This window comes from Corythoichthys intestinalis, chromosome 10 (assembly GCF_030265065.1).
Source record: "Corythoichthys intestinalis isolate RoL2023-P3 chromosome 10, ASM3026506v1, whole genome shotgun sequence".
Lineage (NCBI taxonomy): Eukaryota > Metazoa > Chordata > Actinopteri > Syngnathiformes > Syngnathidae > Corythoichthys > Corythoichthys intestinalis.
This window is the reverse complement of record NC_080404.1, coordinates 34,501,670-34,520,554: the sequence shown is the minus strand read 5'-3', so window position 1 is coordinate 34,520,554 and position 18,885 is coordinate 34,501,670. Positions and strand designations below refer to the sequence as shown.

General features: G+C 38.2%; 2 protein-coding genes across 2 annotated transcripts in view; both read left to right on the top strand.

The window, feature by feature from the left end:
- Positions 1 to 772: 772 nt before the first annotated feature.
- On the top strand, positions 773 to 10,599 carry LOC130922542 (RNA-binding protein 45-like). Its single transcript, XM_057847343.1, has 10 exons — positions 773 to 1,134; positions 4,336 to 4,458; positions 4,542 to 4,668; positions 4,760 to 5,068; positions 5,150 to 5,279; positions 5,359 to 5,467; positions 5,556 to 5,710; positions 8,334 to 8,409; positions 8,489 to 8,623; positions 10,011 to 10,599. The coding sequence occupies exons 1-9, from the start codon at positions 853 to 855 to the stop codon at positions 8,603 to 8,605; spliced, it is 1,428 nt and encodes a 475-aa protein (XP_057703326.1). The 5' UTR covers positions 773 to 852; the 3' UTR covers positions 8,606 to 8,623; positions 10,011 to 10,599.
- A 2,449-nt stretch (positions 10,600 to 13,048) lies between these two features.
- The window catches only part of LOC130923281 (pleckstrin homology domain-containing family A member 3-like), a 29,438-nt gene continuing 23,601 nt past the window's right edge, over positions 13,049 to 18,885 (top strand). The window contains exon 1 of the mRNA XM_057848876.1: positions 13,049 to 14,725. Within this exon, the coding sequence (XP_057704859.1) occupies positions 14,686 to 14,725 (40 nt within the window). The 5' untranslated portion in view covers positions 13,049 to 14,685. The remainder of the gene's footprint in view (positions 14,726 to 18,885) is intronic.

The window sequence follows — 18,885 nt, the reverse complement described above, 5'->3', positions numbered from 1 at the left end:
AAGTTGTATTATGGCAGTGTAAACTTTTTTTGGGGTCACCCTGTAGATTTAATCAGCGTACAAAAATGGGGCTCTACGTTTCTTTACCTTCGGCGAACACCTTAGACGTTCTCACCGAACCCCTGGGGTTCGATCGAATCTGGAATCCCGGTTAAGAACCACTGGTGTAGAAAGATAAGACCACCCCTTCTCATAGAAATTCACAACCACTGATTTATTGACATAATGACTTGTTTTTCCATAAAAAGTCAAAAGTAATCTGATCAATACTTTTAATTGTTTTAGGATCAATTTGCAATGAAAGAGAAGCATATGTTATCCTCGAGATGCCTTCTGCTTTTGTTATTGAAGCTCTGCCTTTCAAAGATAAATCCCTCAGTCATAAGCCACTGATTAAATTTCTTTCAACTTTCTCTATAATGGGAGGGAATTTAAGAGAAATTCCTAACATTTTTGGTCTTTGATTATAGATATCCCAATTTACCACTGTAAATCTTTTACAGGAATGTTTGAAATGGAGTGAATATAAGATTCCTTCACGGCCATTTATTCACATTTCTTTAAATCCAAGTAGAAAGCACGTATCCAGATCCAGAAGCCAGTCGTTTAGAAAAGAGCTTGAAGGTACGTTCACTGCTTGTCAGAGAAAACGAAATTCTTACGACTTTGTCATTTGTGGAACTATATTAATAACACGAAGTTGTACTTTTTTTTCCTAATAAAATTACTCGGTATTTCTAGCATATATTTCGACAGAAATTTGAACGACTCGTAGAAGACAGAGAATAGTTTAAAGAAAATCCGAGGTCTTGTGAACGCATCAGCAGAGAAGGGAAGTGCTGAAAATCCAAGATGGACGAGTCCTACTCGAACGTGAAACAAACACCGGAGAACCTCGACGACCCTCCCAATAGCCGCCTGTTCCTGGTGACCAGCCGCACCGTCACCGAAGATGAGCTTCGAGACCGCTTCTCCGTGTTTGGCGACATTCAGGGCATTTGGGTCGTTAAAGACAAGCAGACGAAGGAGTCTAAAGGCATTTGTTACGTCAAGTTCGCCAAATCGTCTCAGGCCTGCCGGGCAATGGAAGAAATGCACGGAAAGGTCCTTCTCGACGGGAAAAAACCACTCAAGGTAACAACCTCTACAATATGAATATTTTACGCAAATCTAACCGGTGAACAACTGCAATGTGAAGTTAAACTTTGGCAACAAGCGCTACCACATTACAGGAAAAAAGGCAAATATATACAGTATGACGACGTCAACGCTCGCGAGTTTCTTAAAGAGACTCCCGTTTCCAGCCATGATGCAAAGAGCAGTTTATACGAAGTCGTGTATGAAATATATTGCTTTCACAAATCAACTTGAGGTAATATTGTAACTTGGATGCGTATGGAGTTGGATTTGTTTCTTTATTATTCTATTTAAAAAAGTTGCTTCAATGAAATAAAAACTTGCTTCAATCAAAATATATATTTTCAATCGAAAAAGTCACTTCAATAAAAGTGTGTGAATGCAAAAATAAATTTGAAACTCAAAAAAATGTATTTGAAAACGATTTCTCTTTTTTTTTCTTTTTATTTAAGTCAAGTTTTTTTGATTGAAACAACTTTTTTGATTGAAGTAATGTAATTTTGCGTTTGGACCACATTTTGGCCAGGACATTTGTGTCTTTATTATTCAATCAAAAAATAAGTTGCTTCAAACAAAAACAAAATTTTTTTTTTTTTTTTTTAAAAATCACTTCAATCAAAAATTTTTTTAAAATTCAATCGTAGAAAGAAAGGTTTGAATGTGAAAAAATATTTGAGACTCAGAAATTCGCATTTGAACACTTCATTTTTCATTGAAACTGTTTTCTTTGATTGAAGCCTTTTTGTGTTTGAGCCTTATTATGGTTAGGACATTTTTGTCTAAATCATTCAATCCCAATGAAAGTTGGTTCAATCAAAAAAACTTTTTAATCAAAGAAAAAAATCATTTGCAAAAATATATATTTTTTGAAAATATTTTGTTTAATTTGAAATATATACGTATATATAACAGTAAAAGTTTAAAATCAATTCTAAAATGGACTGGAAGCCAGTGGCGCAGAAGCTTGTTTTTCTGTTTATTAGTTGTTTATAGAATATCCTAGAATGATTTCTTGACCAATGTATCAATAATCGTTGTATCGTCAGGTTATCGTGAGCTTTGTATCGCAAATCGTATCGTATCGTGAGGTACCAAGAGGTTCCCACTCATAGCTCATTCATAAGGGAAATCGGCAATAGGTGGTCCATTTATAGTCAATCTGAGTAATGCTGCCAGATGGTCCCTTTGCAGCCGGTTCCTCAGGTCCGTCTTCAACTACACAAGAGAAAAAAAGAGATGTAGGAAATAAAGACACTCAAGCATCTATTATCTATAACTTGCATTGTACAGTTCTGTACATTGTAATGGTAAATGGACAGTACTTATATACAGTTGACCAAATGTCGTACTGTCAATTGCAGAGAAATCTCTCACAGTTCACTGTTGAGATGGGCATTGTCAACACAGTGGCCGACAGTCTGTGATGCCATCTTTGACATCATGCTGACCTGGTCCATATTGTCAAATACATAAAATGGATTAGCCATTAGGACTACACTGCTTCAATTACATGTTTTCACGTGTTACAAATTCAATTTAAGTTAAAACTGAAGTCTCTTTGTGGGAGTTACTTTTCTGATTAGTCCCTGCTCCCTAGTGCAAACTGATATTTATTAGATTTGTTTCAGTGAAATGAAAAATACTTATGTTTTGTCATTTTTTGGGATAAGGAATATGTCAAGTTTTAAACAATGAACCTTTACCTGTAGTACAGCCAGGGCTTGAATTTAGCCATTCCTGTCCATGTTGGGTCCCAGCCAGATTGCCTGTGTTTGCTTTTTTTTTCTTAGTTCTCCTTCCCTGGACTTGGTGCGCCTTCCTGATCAGTCTCCAGCTGTGATCTTGTCTCATTCAGTTTTTGAAAACGTTATCGGAACAATAAAATACATTACAGCCATTGTCTCCAGTGCTTTTGTTTTTTTTAAGCTGCGTACAAAATACCTTATTGTACCACACCATATCTCAATTCTTGGCCGTAGTATATCGGTAACCTTTTTGGATTGAAAGTGTCACGATATATCACCATTTCGATATTTTGTCACACTCCTACCACATAGTATCTTATTATTAACTTCACATGTTCTGTCTCTGTCTTGACAGACGGAAAACAAGGCAACTGTGGTTTTTGAAGCTTTTTCCTTCCTTCACTTTTGACAATTTGTAAATCTGTAGCACATATATGCACACCATGTTCAAAACTAAACAAATTTTAACAATAAAAAAACCTGACACAATACAATTGGTGCTCAAACGTCCATCTCGTCTGATCAAAATGTAAATTTAGTAGATTAATTTAGCTTTATTTGCCTAGCAAAAGTCCGCTTGCTTAAAAGCTATGAATGCTAAAGTAGTTACAATTTTCATAGCAAATCGCTCACCCATAACTCCACAAACTGTAGCTCTAAGCTTAATTACAAATGCATACAAAAACATATATTTGCTGAAAAAACTTACACCCTTATGTGAGCCAATTGAGAGGCCAGCTGTCCTATATCCATGTCAAGCGAGACTCCTACTAAGTCATAGAAGCCAAGCCACACCCAATCCTCCCACCATAGGGCAGTGTATCCTCCATCATTAAACTAAAATACTTTTGGACTTTCTGGATATTTATTTAAAGGGTTGATTCCGACTTGCGCAGAAATTGGGTTATGTTGCCAGCGTAGGAATGGAACTTGTTCGTAATCCGGGTCTACCTGTATATATTCATTTAGATGTCATGTCAAATTATACATTAAATTCTTTAAATCTTAAAAAAAAAAAAAAAAAAAACTTGCAAGGCGTGACGACTTTTATTTTGGTGTGGGGGTGCGCCACAATCTTTTATGTGTTGGGGAAACCCTGCTAGGGATAGTTAAGAATGTTGACACACTCCTGACAATAATACATGAACTAATTTGCAACCATTAATGGCGATAGATGTCCAATCTATTTTAACTTTATTGGCCGTCATTCACGGCAATAGATGTTGAATCCATGTTGACTGGGAGAGCCTGGCTGTCAAAATGGATTGAATATCCCATGGCAATGAAACATGATTGCGCACTTGACATCTATCGCCTTCACTAGCAGAGAAGAATGAGCAAACTGGGAGTGCTGGCAGCTATCATTCGCCAGATCCAAAGGATTGGATTTCCGTCACTGACAATTGCATGACCTCACTGACTTTCTTCATCTTGACTTGGGCCTTTATTGCAGGTTTTTATCGCCCAGTCGCGGTCGTCCTCCAGCCACCGAGACGTGGAGGATGAGGACCTGACCAGGATCTTTGTCATGATCCCCAAATCCTTCTCTGAGGATGACCTGAAGAACACCTTTAAGGTACATGAAGCCACTTTCAAGGTGCTGAATAGAAATACGTGGTGAAACCTGACTGATTTTTTTTGGCTCTTGTGTTCCCTCAGGAATATGGTGACATTGAATATTGCATCATTGTCAAGAACAAAGTGACAGGGGAGAGTAAAGGTTTGGGCTATGTGAGGTACTACAGACCCTCGCAAGCAGCCCTGGCTATTGAGAACTGTGACAAATGTAAGGTCGCGCCTGAAGCTCTCTTGAACCAGTGGTTCTGAAGGCATGCTTTCAAGGACGCATAAACTAATGACTGTCGTGTTTCTGTCAGCTTACAGGGCCATTCTGGCGGAACCTCGCACCAAAGCCGCAGCCACGGAAGACCCCAACAGCAGCATGGGGACCAGGAGCGAATACATGGGCAGCGCCGACTCCATGGCCTTGTTCCCTTACAACATGGCTGCACCGGCTGAATCCGTCAACTACCAAATGATGGACTACCACGGCGCCGACTTGAGCCACTGCCTGCTGGCGACGACCCGCGCCGCCCTCAGCCAGGAGCAATTTTTTGCTCTGTTTGACATCATTCCGGGGATGGAATACTGCAAGCAACAGCGGGACGTTTATGGGACAAGCAAAGGTCAGGACTTGACATGGGGGTGTGGCTATTTTGAAATAATAAAAGAAAAGCACGTTTTATGTTTTGTTGGTGCGGCTGCAGGTCACGCTATAGTCCGCTACAGCAACCTGGGATCGGCATTATATGCAAAGGACAAACTGAACGGATTTGAATATCCACCAGGAAACAGACTGGTTGTTGACTTTATGGATGACGGAGAAGATTGCAGCGGGTACACACATGTTCGGCTGGTCGGGAATGAGGGAACAAAATATTGACATGCTGTTTACTGAATGAATGTGATTTTGTAGTTCAGTAGGTAGGATGGCTATGCAGTTTGTGGCCATCCAGATGTTGCCATCAGTATGGAATGGACCCTCCAACAACCAAGCCGTCAAACATCCTACCTCTTCTCACCCGGTAGGTAGCTAGTGCAATTCCTTTGTTCATCTTATGCAACAATGAAACTACACGCATCAAACAATACTAATACACCCCCTACCCCCAGGGATTCAGTGGGCCTCCAGGCCCCCGGATCCAAACAGACGTGAGCCTGCCACCCATCAAGAAGCTGGCGCCCGCTGACAGCTTGTGCAAGGAGCGCTTGTTTGTGGTGTTCAGCCCAGCCCCCTTGCCCATCGATGTGCTGGAGAACGTTTATGGGTAAACACATCTCACGTAGTCTCCTCCCACTAAACTCATTAACTGCCATTAACAGCAATAGACTTCCAATCAGCCCCTACCAGTTCAAATGACTTGGACGTCTATCACCCTCAATGGCAGCCCATTAATGAAATACAAATACCCCATTTATGCTTGGCATTCATTTAGGAACACGATATTTTAATTTTTGTGTCAGACAGAGGTTGCGCTAGACTTTTTTGTTGTCTGTCATTTTGACTGACAGGGTCATAAAAATCTGGTCATAATCTATTTTTACCCGTCACTTAAATTTTTAAAACGATGATAATGACATTGTGGTGACCCTTTGTTTGGCATAATTCACCTTACGTACTTGTGTGTCCATTTGGCCGAGCGCGTTAGCGGCTACGACAGTCACGTGACAGAGACACTTAAGAGCCGCGCGCGTTGCGGTGTTGTGCCGAAAAATAGCCGCCCCGCGTGAAATGTCCCCCCTGACGGGAACGCTCATTTATAACGCTTTATTGAGTTGAAAACATCAAATGTTTTCATGGACGCATTACAGCAATGGATTTAGGACTGTAAAATCAGTTTTAAATAAATAAATTAGACAAAATACTAGTACCTTATTTTAGTAACAGATCGTGGACTGGGCCACATAACCCATCTTTGAACAGAAATGTATTAGTCTACAGGTTTTCACGACCATATCTCAATGACACACAGGTATGACATTTATTAATTCAAGCAAAGTAAAATAATACATATATCCACGGTACAAGAAAATCGTTTCCATGTCCATCGATTGGTAAGAAAAAGCTGTACGAGTGACGTGTGGCCGCTCAATAATAAAATAAATAAACAAATAAATCAAATAAAACGCTCAATGAAGCGTTATAAATAAGTGTTCCTGTCAGGGGGGACATTTCACGCGGAGCGGCTATTTTTCGGCACAACACCGGCTTGAATAGAGAGTTCACAGAGAGAAGCAGAGCTACAGCGGCTGGACACAGCAATTCGAGCTAACAAGACTCTTAACATTGCATACCGCTTCAACATATTCAATAGTATTTAGTTTTCATTCATTTTAAATTAATATTCTGTCCGAACAAGCTTAACAGAGAATCCAAACCGTGCCATCACACATCAAGCAGATGAATATGTAACTTTTTCTCCGCAGTGACAAAAACTGCGGACTGTGGCCCCAGTAGGTAGGCTACATTATGGAACAATGAAATTAACAGTTCACCTGCTGTGGCCTGAATGGAGTCTTACACCTTCCTCCTGGTGCGCATGGACTTGAATTGCGTGCCCGCTTGTGCAGTCCCTGTTTTTTCACCTCTTTTATCAACACCATTGTCGTTTTGGGGCTTTTTGAAGAAACTTCAGACACTCAGTTGCTTGACATTTTTCACAGTAAGGCCAACGACGTCATGCATTAAGAGAGACAATAGCTAATTAATATGCCCACTCGCCACCCTGTGGTCTGGGGTGTGAATTGCAACCTGTCAAAATGACAGGTGGATTTCAGTTTTTTCCGTCACCGTTTTAAAAAATCGGTCAACGACGGAAAATATTCGGTTAACGCGACCCCTGGTGTCAGATGAGTTTTCTTGTTCTGAATGTCATCTGTCTTTACCAACCAACGGTCAGTAAAAATTATGTAAAATCCTGTGACATTTATAGAAGTGTTATTTTTTTTGTTTTTGTAAGGTTTTCTTTGTTCAAGTCATATTGGTATCTGAAATAGGTCCCAAAAATTGTCCAAAAATCTCCCATGTTGTGGTGCGACATGTACGAGGGTCAACTCAAAACACATTTAGTTTGAAACCTTTTCTTGAGCCTTGAATGCAGGTTGTCTCCGGGTTACGACGGAGCCGATTTAGGCGATTTTGACTTTACAATGCCTGAGGTTTTTTTTTTTTTTTTTTTTTAAATGTTGACTTTTGTTTTGTGATGCATGCTTTTATTTTGGCGCGGGACGCGTAGAACCGGAAGCGAGCACATGTACAGACGTGCCCACCCCACACACGCACACACAGAACAGCCGAGTGACAGAGGTGACAGCCTGCGCGCACATTTGTTGCTTGTGAAGCATCCATAGGTGGCTGCTGTATATAAGCCCTTTTGTACTGTTTATTGTGCATTTTCAATTGTAGTCGAATACTTGGGATGAGTTGATGTGCTTGATGATGTGCGGACGCTACCTGATACATGCTAATCATTTGTTATTGCTGTATCAGCTGCTACTTGTAAACACAAATTTGAATTGATGTTATTTAAGATGAGACTGATTTAATTTCATTTTATTTTAGTTTTATTCTGAAAGTATTGATGTCATGAGCAGCTGAAGTCGGCAAACCACACTGACGTCTGGCATCGTCATTTCGTAGCTTAGCTCACTGTCTAGCTAGGACTTAGCTCTAACGTCTTGGCGAGGACAGTACAATGACGTATAATACATGTTTTTTGACTTTTTTTTTTAATTTAGAGGTTTGTTTTGAGGTCTTTCAGGGGTTAATTCCGATTTACGCGGAATTTAGAGTTACATCACCAGCGCAGGAACAGAACTCTGACGTAAACTGGGGACTACCTGTTTGATTTGCTGCTTGGATAAAATAATTTCTCTTCACATTTTTTGTAGCCGTTTTGGATCCCTGATAGAGGTCTTCTTGGTGGCAGGCAGGAAAGTTGGATACGTGAAGTATGCAGAAAAGCAGGTGATAAGCTCGTCTTTTGCAAGTGGGGATCAAAACTAACAATCCCAAATGTTAATTCCCCCCTATTTTTTTTTCCCAGTGCGCAGATGATGCAATGGCAGCGCTCCACGGTTGCGTGGTCAACGGCGTGAAGATGAAGGTGATGCTTGCCGATCCTCCCAAGGAAGAATCGCACAAAAGGCTTCGCACGTACTAGGATGCCAGCACGTGCAAGGTAAGTTCGCCTTTGACTCACCGTGTCAATACGGCGACTCCCAATCAGCAGCTTCATTAAACATGAAAGAAACATCTTGGAAGTTGCATATAGCTTAGCACTGGCCCAACAAATGGATGTAGCTTGGAAATTAATTCAATTCAATTCAATTTTATTTGTATAGCCCTCAATCACAACAGAAGTCTCAAAGGGCTTTACAGAGGCAATATGATACACAATTAGAAATGAAGCAACAAAGATGAATAGATAGAGTTCAAGTCCTGGGTATCCCCTATCCTTAAGACCCTCCATGCCGGCAAGGAAAAACTCCAAAAACTCCAGAGTCAATTGGGAGAAAAATGAGAAACCTTGGGGAGTACCACAGTCAGGAGAGATCCACTCCCAGGACAGATAGACAGGAACCCCAGAACTGCTAATGGGAATTAGCAAGCAAAGTTATAGTCCGTAAAAATACAGTGGAGTAAAGGAGCAAGAAGAGGTCCCTCTAGTCAGATGAGACGGGGGTAGCAGCGAGGACGTCTATCCAGCCAGGGGTCCGGACAGTCAGGAGGCTGCAGCTGAAAAATAGCCCCTCCCCTCTGGGGAGGGGGGAAAGGGGAAACCGGGTGACTAGTGATGAAGAGACTAGACAAATAGATATTAACACTGGAAAATAGAAATAAAGTAAGACAAGTGGTAGGTAGAGTAAGAAAAGGAGATAGAACTCAGCAGCTGTACTGCCCCCAGCATTATAGCTTCTAGTGCAGCTTAGACTAAACTGTAAGTCTACTCCGACTTCAACTAGCCTAACCATAAGCTTTGTCGAATAGGAGCGTTTTTAATCTAATCTTAAATGTGGAGACTGTCTCAGCTTCTTTAATACTAGCTGGAAGCTGATTCCATAAAACGGGCTTGGTGGCTAAAGGCTCTAGCTCCGACAGTACTTTTATAAACCCTAGGAACGACCAGTAGACCTGCATTCTGAGATCGGAGTGTTCTGTTGGGGCGGTATGGAACCAGAGCATCGGTGAGATAAGATGGCCCCAACCCATTAATGGTCTTAAATGTAAGAAGGAGTATTTTAAATTTAATTCTAAACTCGACTGGAAGCCAGTGAAGTGCCTGGAGCACAGGGGTGATGTGCTCTCTTCTACTGGTTCCTGTTAAAAGTCTTGCTGCTGCGTTTTGGACTAGCTGAAGACCTTTTAGAGAGCTTTTAGGACAAGCTGCAAGTAGGGAGTTACAGTAATCCAATCTCGATGTAACGAACGCATGAATTAATTTTTCTGCATCGCTTTTAGATAAAATATTTCTAATTTTGGCGATGTTGCACCATATTTCGATGTCCGGTGACATTGTGTGTATTGGCCTTTGTATGTGAGTAATTGTAAAGCTTCTCGTTCCCCAGGCGACTGACAAAACGACCCCTGACCTGACAGACCCGACAACCTACATGGACGGAGACCCCTTGACCCGACCTTTGACAACTGTCTGACCTTAAACTTCTCCATAGTTTGCCCTGACCTTTAATGTGATATTTTAGTCAAGCTGTCCTTTGGTTTGAATATTTGTACATTCCAAAATCCGTTCACATTTCAACAAAGACTCCACAATATTATATTTTGATCTGTTTACAGAAAACAGTTGACTTATATATAAAGTTAAAGTTGATTTTAGCATCTAACATTTTTACTTTCCCTGAAGTACAGGTCTGCAACTTTAAAAGTTTTTTCTTTCTAATGTGTTCTCATTATGGCTGCTTTCCAAGAAGAAATAAAAAAATAAGTGAATTTATCACTTGTGTGTGTTTCTTTTCCATCAACTCTGCTTTCAAGGCTAATGACCTAATTTGAAGAGTGAAGTTCTAATTGTTTTATTCAGTCAAAAGGTTTTCGTGCATCATGTAACAATGGTGAGTCACAGTACAGTATGTTATTCATATTCATTATTTTTGAACAAATAAGTTTTAGACCAGGGGTAGCCAACTCCGGTCCTCGAGGGCCCCTATCCAGCTTGTTTTCCATGTCTCCCTCTTTTAAAACAACTGAATCAAATGATCAGCTCATCAGTAAGCTCTGCAGGAGCTTGATAATGATCCTGATTATTTGAGTCAGGTGTGTTGGAGGAGGGGAACATGGAAAACAAGCTGGATAGGGGCCCTCGAGGACCAACGTTGGCTACCCCTGTTTTAGACTAATTCAGTACCATTGACAGTGACTGATGTCTAATTCAGTACCATTGACGGTGACGGATGTCTAACTCTTAATTGGAAGGGATTGGCAGCGAATGAGCCTTCACAGTCAATGGTAGCCAATAATTTGACGATTAACTTTTTTTTTTTTTTTTTTCTTTTCCTTTTTTTTTTTTTTTTTTGCTTACAGGTATAAAAACTTTTTTTTTTTTTTTTTTTTTTAATTGCGGCTCTTTTTCGGTTATTTTTAATGTTGATGTATTTTTAATGAGAAATGTTATCCTTTTTGAAGTTGCGTTTGGTTAGCCATTTTCAAAGAGCCAAAAATGGCAAAGACAAAACATAATTTGATTTCAATGGGTAAAGTTTTGTCCAATCCTCTCCCAGAAGTGGCAGTAGCAACTAAATTCAGTGTACTTATTAGTTTAGACTGTGAATGCCTCTGAAGGGTTTAAAATGGGGTTTTAGGACAACTGTTGTCATGTTAGCTCAAAAGTTAATTTTGAAAACGTTTTGCCACTTATCTGTGAATTGGCCTTTTGTTGCAAAACAACATTAAAATAAAAAATGTTTGTTAAAACGTTTGGATTATGTATTCTGTTTTTCACCCAATAGCAAAAGCTGTAGTATTAAGATCAAAGATACACATTCACGTTTTTTTTTAAGTTTGTCTCTGTTTGCTGATATCCTGGATGTCTTGCAGTCTTGCGTGACACCTTAAAGGATGATCAGATAAATTTTTATTCTCACCTTTCACATCAGTCCAGATTCGGCATGTTTTTAAAGTTTTCAACATTCATATTAATGTTTTTTGTTAATCAAAAAGTCTGACCAGCATTCACGTACGTCGTTATTCATGTTATCGTCTAAAAATAACCAATTTTTCACAGATATCCCCCCCTCCCCTTTTTTTAACACCCCCCCACCCCCACCCTTAAATTTTTTTATTTTTTATTTTTATTAAAGATCATAAAAAAACGGAAAGCTCTATATATCCTGTATGCTGGGCGGTAATTGAAAGTAAAATGGATGTGGGAATAAAATTGTCTTTGTGAGTACTGTCAATGCATTACTAAATTAAATATTATTTACCAGTGTGGTGATATGCTAAGTAAAGTACAGTAAGTCCCCTCCCATTATGGCATGAGAAACTGACCTCTTCTTGTCACCCGCCTATTTTGTTGTTGTTTTTTTAAACTTGGAAAAAAAAAAAACACAAAAAAAAACTTTTAATCCCACATACTACAGAATTCAGTTTCTACACTAAGAATAGCTTTAAAATGACACCCTTTATGAAAAATCTGATTGGCAATGAATAATTATTATACTACTATTTTATATAGTAGCATACAATAATAATAATGCTAGATTTTAAAAAATTGTTTTGAATCATGTTGGAAAGACGAAGTCAGTGTTCTGAATCTGTTTACATTCCGTTCTTTTTCACTAGTTAATGCTATCAGCATTTGACCTCATTGTTTATTTGTGATTTATTGTTTTTATTTACGTGTTTATTTGTACTTTAATAAAGAATTTAAGTGTACCAAAACATTTTTGTGAATTGATCAGCGTCATCAAAAATTGAATTGCTAAATTAGTAAAAAAATAAAAAATAAAAAATTTGATTAGTCGACTAATTGTAAAAATAGTCGGCTGACTAATCGGGAGAAAATTAGTCGTTTGGGACAGCCCGAGTTGTACAGTGTACACACCCTTCTCACTTTTTTAACCCATGATCCATTTTCATGCCTGCAGATGACTCCTTCAATTTTATTTAGTTTTTATAAACAATGTATTTATAAATTGATTTAAAGTAAATATAAAAATACAATCATGAATACTAGTTTTAATAAATATATAATAATTGCACATTTTTAAGGTTTTTTTTTTAATTAAAGAAAAAAAAGTCACTTGCCCTATAAAGGGTCAAAGGTCTTAAGTGTCAACTTTTGAATAGCTGTCTACTGTCGTAACCACTGTGACAGGGTTAAAAAGAAAAAAAAAGAAAAAAAAATTAAATAGAAATATTTAACAACGGTCATTTATCCGGCAGCATGTATTCTAACCAAGGGCGTAGGTTTGCATAGGGACAGTAGAGACATGACCAACTTTTCAGGATACTCAAATTGTCCCCACCAACTTTTAAGCAACCTTATTTGCTTTATAGGGTGATTCAAAATGAATGTGCCGAAATCATAACGGAACATGTCAAAAATGAAAAACATTACAAAACTCGAGCTTGGACACATGTGTTGAACATCATTTCAAGTTTTACACATTGATTATCAATTTATTATTTTTGGCTCTATTGCTCTCTCTAAAATGTGTATTTACTGCCATCCTGTGGCAAACACATGACATGACATTTATTATTACGTACACTGCTGGCCTATAGTATTGGCACCCCTGCAATTCTGTCAGATAATGCTCCATTTCTCCCAGAAAATGATTGCAATTAGAAATGTTTTAGTAGTAATATCTTCATTTATTTTGCCACACTGAGTTCTTGTAAGTAGTAGTTTATAGTATTAGTTTGAGCACTTATAAAACATGGAATAAAACTTGAAATGATGTCCAACACATGCGTCCAAGCTAGAGTTTTGTAATGTTTTTCATTTTTGACATGTTGTGTGATTTTGGCACATGCGTTTTGAATCACCCGATAGGTCATTTAGATTGTCTTCCTATATGTTGTAAGGATATAATTGACCCTACCATTATTAAATGACTCATTTTCATTATGTTCAGACTTACATTTACCCCTTTTCACTTGCTGAATGTGCCTGATTGGCTGATGACTTGGATTTATTTAAAATTTATTTATTTTCTACTATATTTATTTAGAAAAGGTTTTAATTTGCAGCCTATGCCGAATTTTTTCTTCTTTAGATAATCATACATTAATCATAACAAAGGTAAAAAGTTTTCATATTTTTTTGAGTGGCTGTACTTGTGGACAAAAGCAGTAGTGTTTTACCTGAACGAAGGTTCTATTTTTATTATACCCTGACAAAGAAGTTTATTCAGTTATATTTAATTTCTTTATTGCGACAGATAATGTTGAGTGGTCTTAAGACAAATCTTTTTTTATTTTGCATCCCTGGATAGCTAAGAGATTATTAACAATTTTGTGGCTATGGTGCATGTTAATATAATTTATGTTCGAATGTTGCAATTTAAATTTGGTAATTAAATCCGGTCATTTATTCTGGAAGTTTTCAAAATGTTTCTTTAGCAGTTTTGAATCGAACAGGGGGGTCACTAGATGGGATACACGTGAAAGTTAGTATGAATCAATACAGATTTTTTTTTTTTTTTTTTGCATTGATCATTTGGCATATCAATTATTAGGTTCCTATTCGTGAGAAATGTAGCCCCGACCCCAGTTCAATAATCTGTTTGGTCCTATTAATATCCCGTCCCCAGCAAAAAAATATATATGCAGTCCCTACCAATGTTGACACTTAACCTACGCCCTTGATTCTAACCATTAATATTAGTACCACCTACCGGTATGGCATATATGAGCCACATCGTCAAGTATTTTTGTATACTTTACTGGTTTCAACATTGTATCATAAAGCCAACATTGTCACAAAAATAGATGTTTTACGCCTTATGATGTATTCGTGTCTAATGTGAAATGACCCTCGCGAGCCTTCGTCATCGGCTTTTGTTGACATTTTTCCCTCCTCGCTGTCAGCTGACTTGTCTTTAAGTTAGCTTTAAAGATCAATCTTGGAACAGAACGATGCCGTTACATTTCTCCTTAGCTCGCCAAATATTGGTTTATTCGAGAGGGAAAGTAGCTAAAGATGACAGTTACGTGCTTGATTGACTCGTTGCGTTAGCTAGCAGCTGTCACAAGATAAACGGAGAAAAAAAGGAAAACATGGAAGGCGTTCTGTACAAATGGACAAACTACATGACAGGTGAGTCTCTTTCCTCTCTTATGTGTGTATGTCAAGGTCAGGTCGGTCAACTACTATGATATTTTATAATGTGCCAATATTGATGATTCGGAAACAACAGTCATGCATTAACATTACGTGCAGCTAAATTACAAACAAAACGATCAGTTATGCACTCAATGCATTGTCACACGGGTGATTTAATAAATTTACGCTTATAAAATGCTAATACAGTACCTTATACTCTATTAGCAACAAGTGACCTCCGAATGGTTGAGGTCAAGTGTTTTGGTCTTGCAACTATGTGCAGTAGTGAGGTGTATCTAAAAGTATTTTCCTGGTTAAACACAAGAAGTGAAATATTTTTGATTAATTTTCCAGAGAGCCAATTTTTTAACCAAGTTTTCACAGTAAAAATGTTTTTGATCACTTACAATGTAATTCCAGTGTTCCTTTTATGGGCAATTTTTGGTGTGAAAAAGTATCTGAACCTTTTGGAATTGATCACGTCTGCATAAAATCACCTTCAAATGTGATCTGATCTTTGTCACAATCACACAGATGAAAAAACTCCACTTTAACTAAAACCACCCAAACATTTAAAGGTTTTCATATTTTAATGAGGATAGAATGCAAACAATGACAGAATAGGAAAAAATAAGTAAGTGAGCCATCACATTTACTATTTTGTGCGCCCCCCCCCCCCTTTGGCAGCAATAACTTCGAACAGACGCTTCCTGAAGCTGCAGATCAGTCTGGCACATTGATCAGACTAATCTTGCCCCATTCTTCTCGACAAAACTGCTCTAGTTCAGTCAAATTCCTGGGATGTTTGACATGAATCGCTGTCTTTATGTCATGCCACAGCATCTCAATGGGGTTCAAGTCTGGACTTTGAATTGGTTTCCCTGCAAAACATACAGATAAACTTTTGAATTCATTGTTCCATTAATGATTGCAAGTTGTCCAGGCCCTGAGGCAGCAAAACAGGCCCAAATCATGATGCTGCCTCTACCATGCTTCATGGCGGGGATGAGGTGTCGATGTTGGTGAGCTGTCAAATTTTTCTTCCACACATGATGTTGTGTGTTATGGTTATGGTGTTATACACTCCTAAACAATTCAACTTTGGTTTTATTAGTCCACAAAATATTTAGCCAAAACTTCTGTGGAGTGTCCAAGTTCCTATTTGCAAACATTAAACGAGCAACAATGTTTTTTTTAAACAGCAGTGGCTTTCTCCGTAGAGTCCGCCAATGAACACCATTCTTGGCCATAGTTTTACATATAGTTGATGTGTGCACAGAGATATTGGACTGCCAGTGATTTCTAGAAGTCTTTATCAGACACTCTAGGGTTCTTTTTTTACCTCTTTGAGTATTCTGCGCTTAATTCTTGGTGTCATCTTTGGTGGACGGCCACTGCTTGGGAGAGAAGCAGCAGTGCCAAACTCTCTCCATTTGTAGACAATTTTTCTGACTGTCGATGGATGAATATCCAGACTTTTAGAGATGGTTTTGTAGCCTTTTTCCAGCTTTATACAAATCAACAATCCTTGGATCGCAGGTCTTCAGATAGCTCTTTTGACCGCGTCATGATGCACATCAGACAATGCTTCTCATCAATACATTGTTTGGCCGCTTTAAACAGCTCATCAGTCATTGGGCACACACTTGACTTGAAATGTTTGGTAAAAATTGGTTTCAATTGCTCTTATAGACTCATTAGGCAGAGGCAAGGCAAGGCAAATTTATTTATATAGCACAATTCAACACGAGGCAATTCAAAGTGCTTTACATCACATGAAGATCATAAAAATCACATTTAAATCAATACAACGTAAAAACCAAGACAAAAGATCGCACTCAATCACAGAATAAAAATAAATAAATACAAATAAAACAAAAATAAAAAATAAAACAAAAACTACTACTACTAATAATAATTGAAATCAGCAATGGAGATAAGCACAAGAGGAATAGAAAGCAGGTAGATTGAAATATATAGACCGTTATGGATATGCAGTGCTAAACAAAAGCGTTTTTAGCCCTGATTTAAAAGAGCTAACAGTTTGAGCATACTTCAGAGGTTCGGGTAACTTGTTCCAGAGGTGAGGAGCATAATAACTAAATGCTGCCTCACCCTGCTTGGTTCTTGTTCTTGGAACATGCAGAAGACCGGTTCCAGACGACCTTAGGGGTCTGGATGTCTCATAGGAATCTAACAAGTCAAGCATGTATTTTGGTCCAAGGCCATTAAGTGTTTTGTAGACGAGCAGTAGTATTTTATAGTCTATCTTTTGACTCACTGGAAGCCAGTGTAGCGATTTCAAAACCGGTGTAATGTGGTCCAGCTTCCTTGTATTTGTGAGGACTCTGGCTGCAGCATTCTGTACTAGCTGCAGCTTCCTGACTGATTTTTTATCAAGACCTGTAAATATACCGTTGCAATAGTCCAATCTGCTGAAAATGAATGCATGCATAGGTTTTTCCATGTCTTGTTGTGTCAGAAGCCCCTTAATTCTGGTTATATTTTTTAGGTGGTAATAAGCGGATTTAGTGACGGACTTTAGATGGCTATCAAATTTTAGGTCTGAGTCAATGATTACGCCCAGGTTTCTGACTTAATTTGTAGCTGTAAGTGACATTGTGCTAAGTTGGCTGCTTATCTTTGACCTTTCCTTTTTTGGCCCAAAAATGATCACCTCTGTCTTCTCCACATTTAACTGGAGAAAATTCTGGCACATCCATTCATTGATTTGATGAATGCATTTACTCAGGGAGACTAAGTGAGTATAATCATGTGGGGACACAGAAATGTACAGTTGTGTGTCATCTGCATAGGCGTGATTGGAGATGTCATACTGTTCCATTATCTGAGCTAATGGAAGCATATAGATGTTAAATAAGAGTGGTCCAAGAATTGACCCTTGAGGGACTCCACACGTGAATTTGGTTCGTTCTGACTGATAGTTTCCGATTGACACAAAGGCAGAAGGTTTACTTACTAATTTTCCCCCCTTCTGTCATTGTTTGCATGCTATCCTGATTAAAATATGAAAACCTATAAATGTTTGGGTGGTTTTAGTTAAAGCAGACACTGAATTTTCATCTGTGTGATTTTGACAAATATAACATGCGATGGTGATTTTATCCAGAAATGTGAGAAATTCCAAAAGATTCAGATACTTTTTCATACCACTGTTTAAAGACTAAAATAATGTTATTGTACAGAGTGCCATGAAATTTAAAACTTTGCCATAACATGCACCATGTAAAACAAAAGCAAAAGTACAATTAATCTAATATAAACACAAGTTACAGTTTACAATTGGGAATAAAGTGAAAAAATTTACTAGCAGCAAGTGGTGATGTGCTGGTTATAGTGCGTAAATGACCATTAACTGTACTCAGACTATGATAGTGCAAAATACAATTTGTGCATAAATATTGATGTAACAGCGCAAAAATGCTATAATGAAACTGCAAATATTGCATATGGAGTACCCACAAAACAAATTACTTAGTGAAATGCATGAAAAATTACTTATTGAAATGCAAGTGACAATGGTGTAGCATCAGCAGTGCAATGACAGTGACAGTTCAGTGCAGTCTCTCAGTCTGTTATATATATATATATATATATAACATCTTAGGGATGTCCCGATCACAGATGAACCAGAGTCCGAGTCACACGATTTAGAGAGTCTGCCAATATCGAACCCCGATCTGATACCCAAAAAGTTTTTTTTATTTTTGTTTGAACAAAAGTTCCAATCATGTTACAGTACCGTACTTTTTACAATAGTTCCGCTTGCGCTTTTTCTCGGAGTGTTGTGGAGTATGAAACGTATGTACTTTTGTATTTTTTTGGCAATGTCATTCTATTTCTGGATTATTTTATTGCTTTTTAGCCCTTAAAATGAACCTCGGATCTAAAGACTTGTAGGCTCTAATGAGCCACAATTGTTCTTTTACTAAAATATGTTATTAGAAACACATAAAATATTGCCACTGATTTAAAAATCTATAATAGTTAGTACATGTTTTGACCTACAGAGAAAGTGTTGGCATTGGCTCTCGACCTCGTACCTTCAACGCCGCACATTCTTTTTCTGTTCTGGAGGCTTTAATAAAAATGGAGTCGACACACAAATACTGAGAGTCTCAGGGTGCGATCAA

Coding starts and splice junctions, on each gene's coding strand:
- LOC130922542 (XM_057847343.1), top strand. CDS start 853: ATGGACGAGTCCTACTCGAACGTGAAACAAACACCGGAGAACCTCGAC. Junction 5,069..5,149: donor CGTTTATGGGACAAGCAAAG/GTCAGGACTTGA, acceptor GTGCGGCTGCAG/GTCACGCTATAGTCCGCTAC. Junction 5,711..8,333: donor GTGCTGGAGAACGTTTATGG/GTAAACACATCT, acceptor CATTTTTTGTAG/CCGTTTTGGATCCCTGATAG.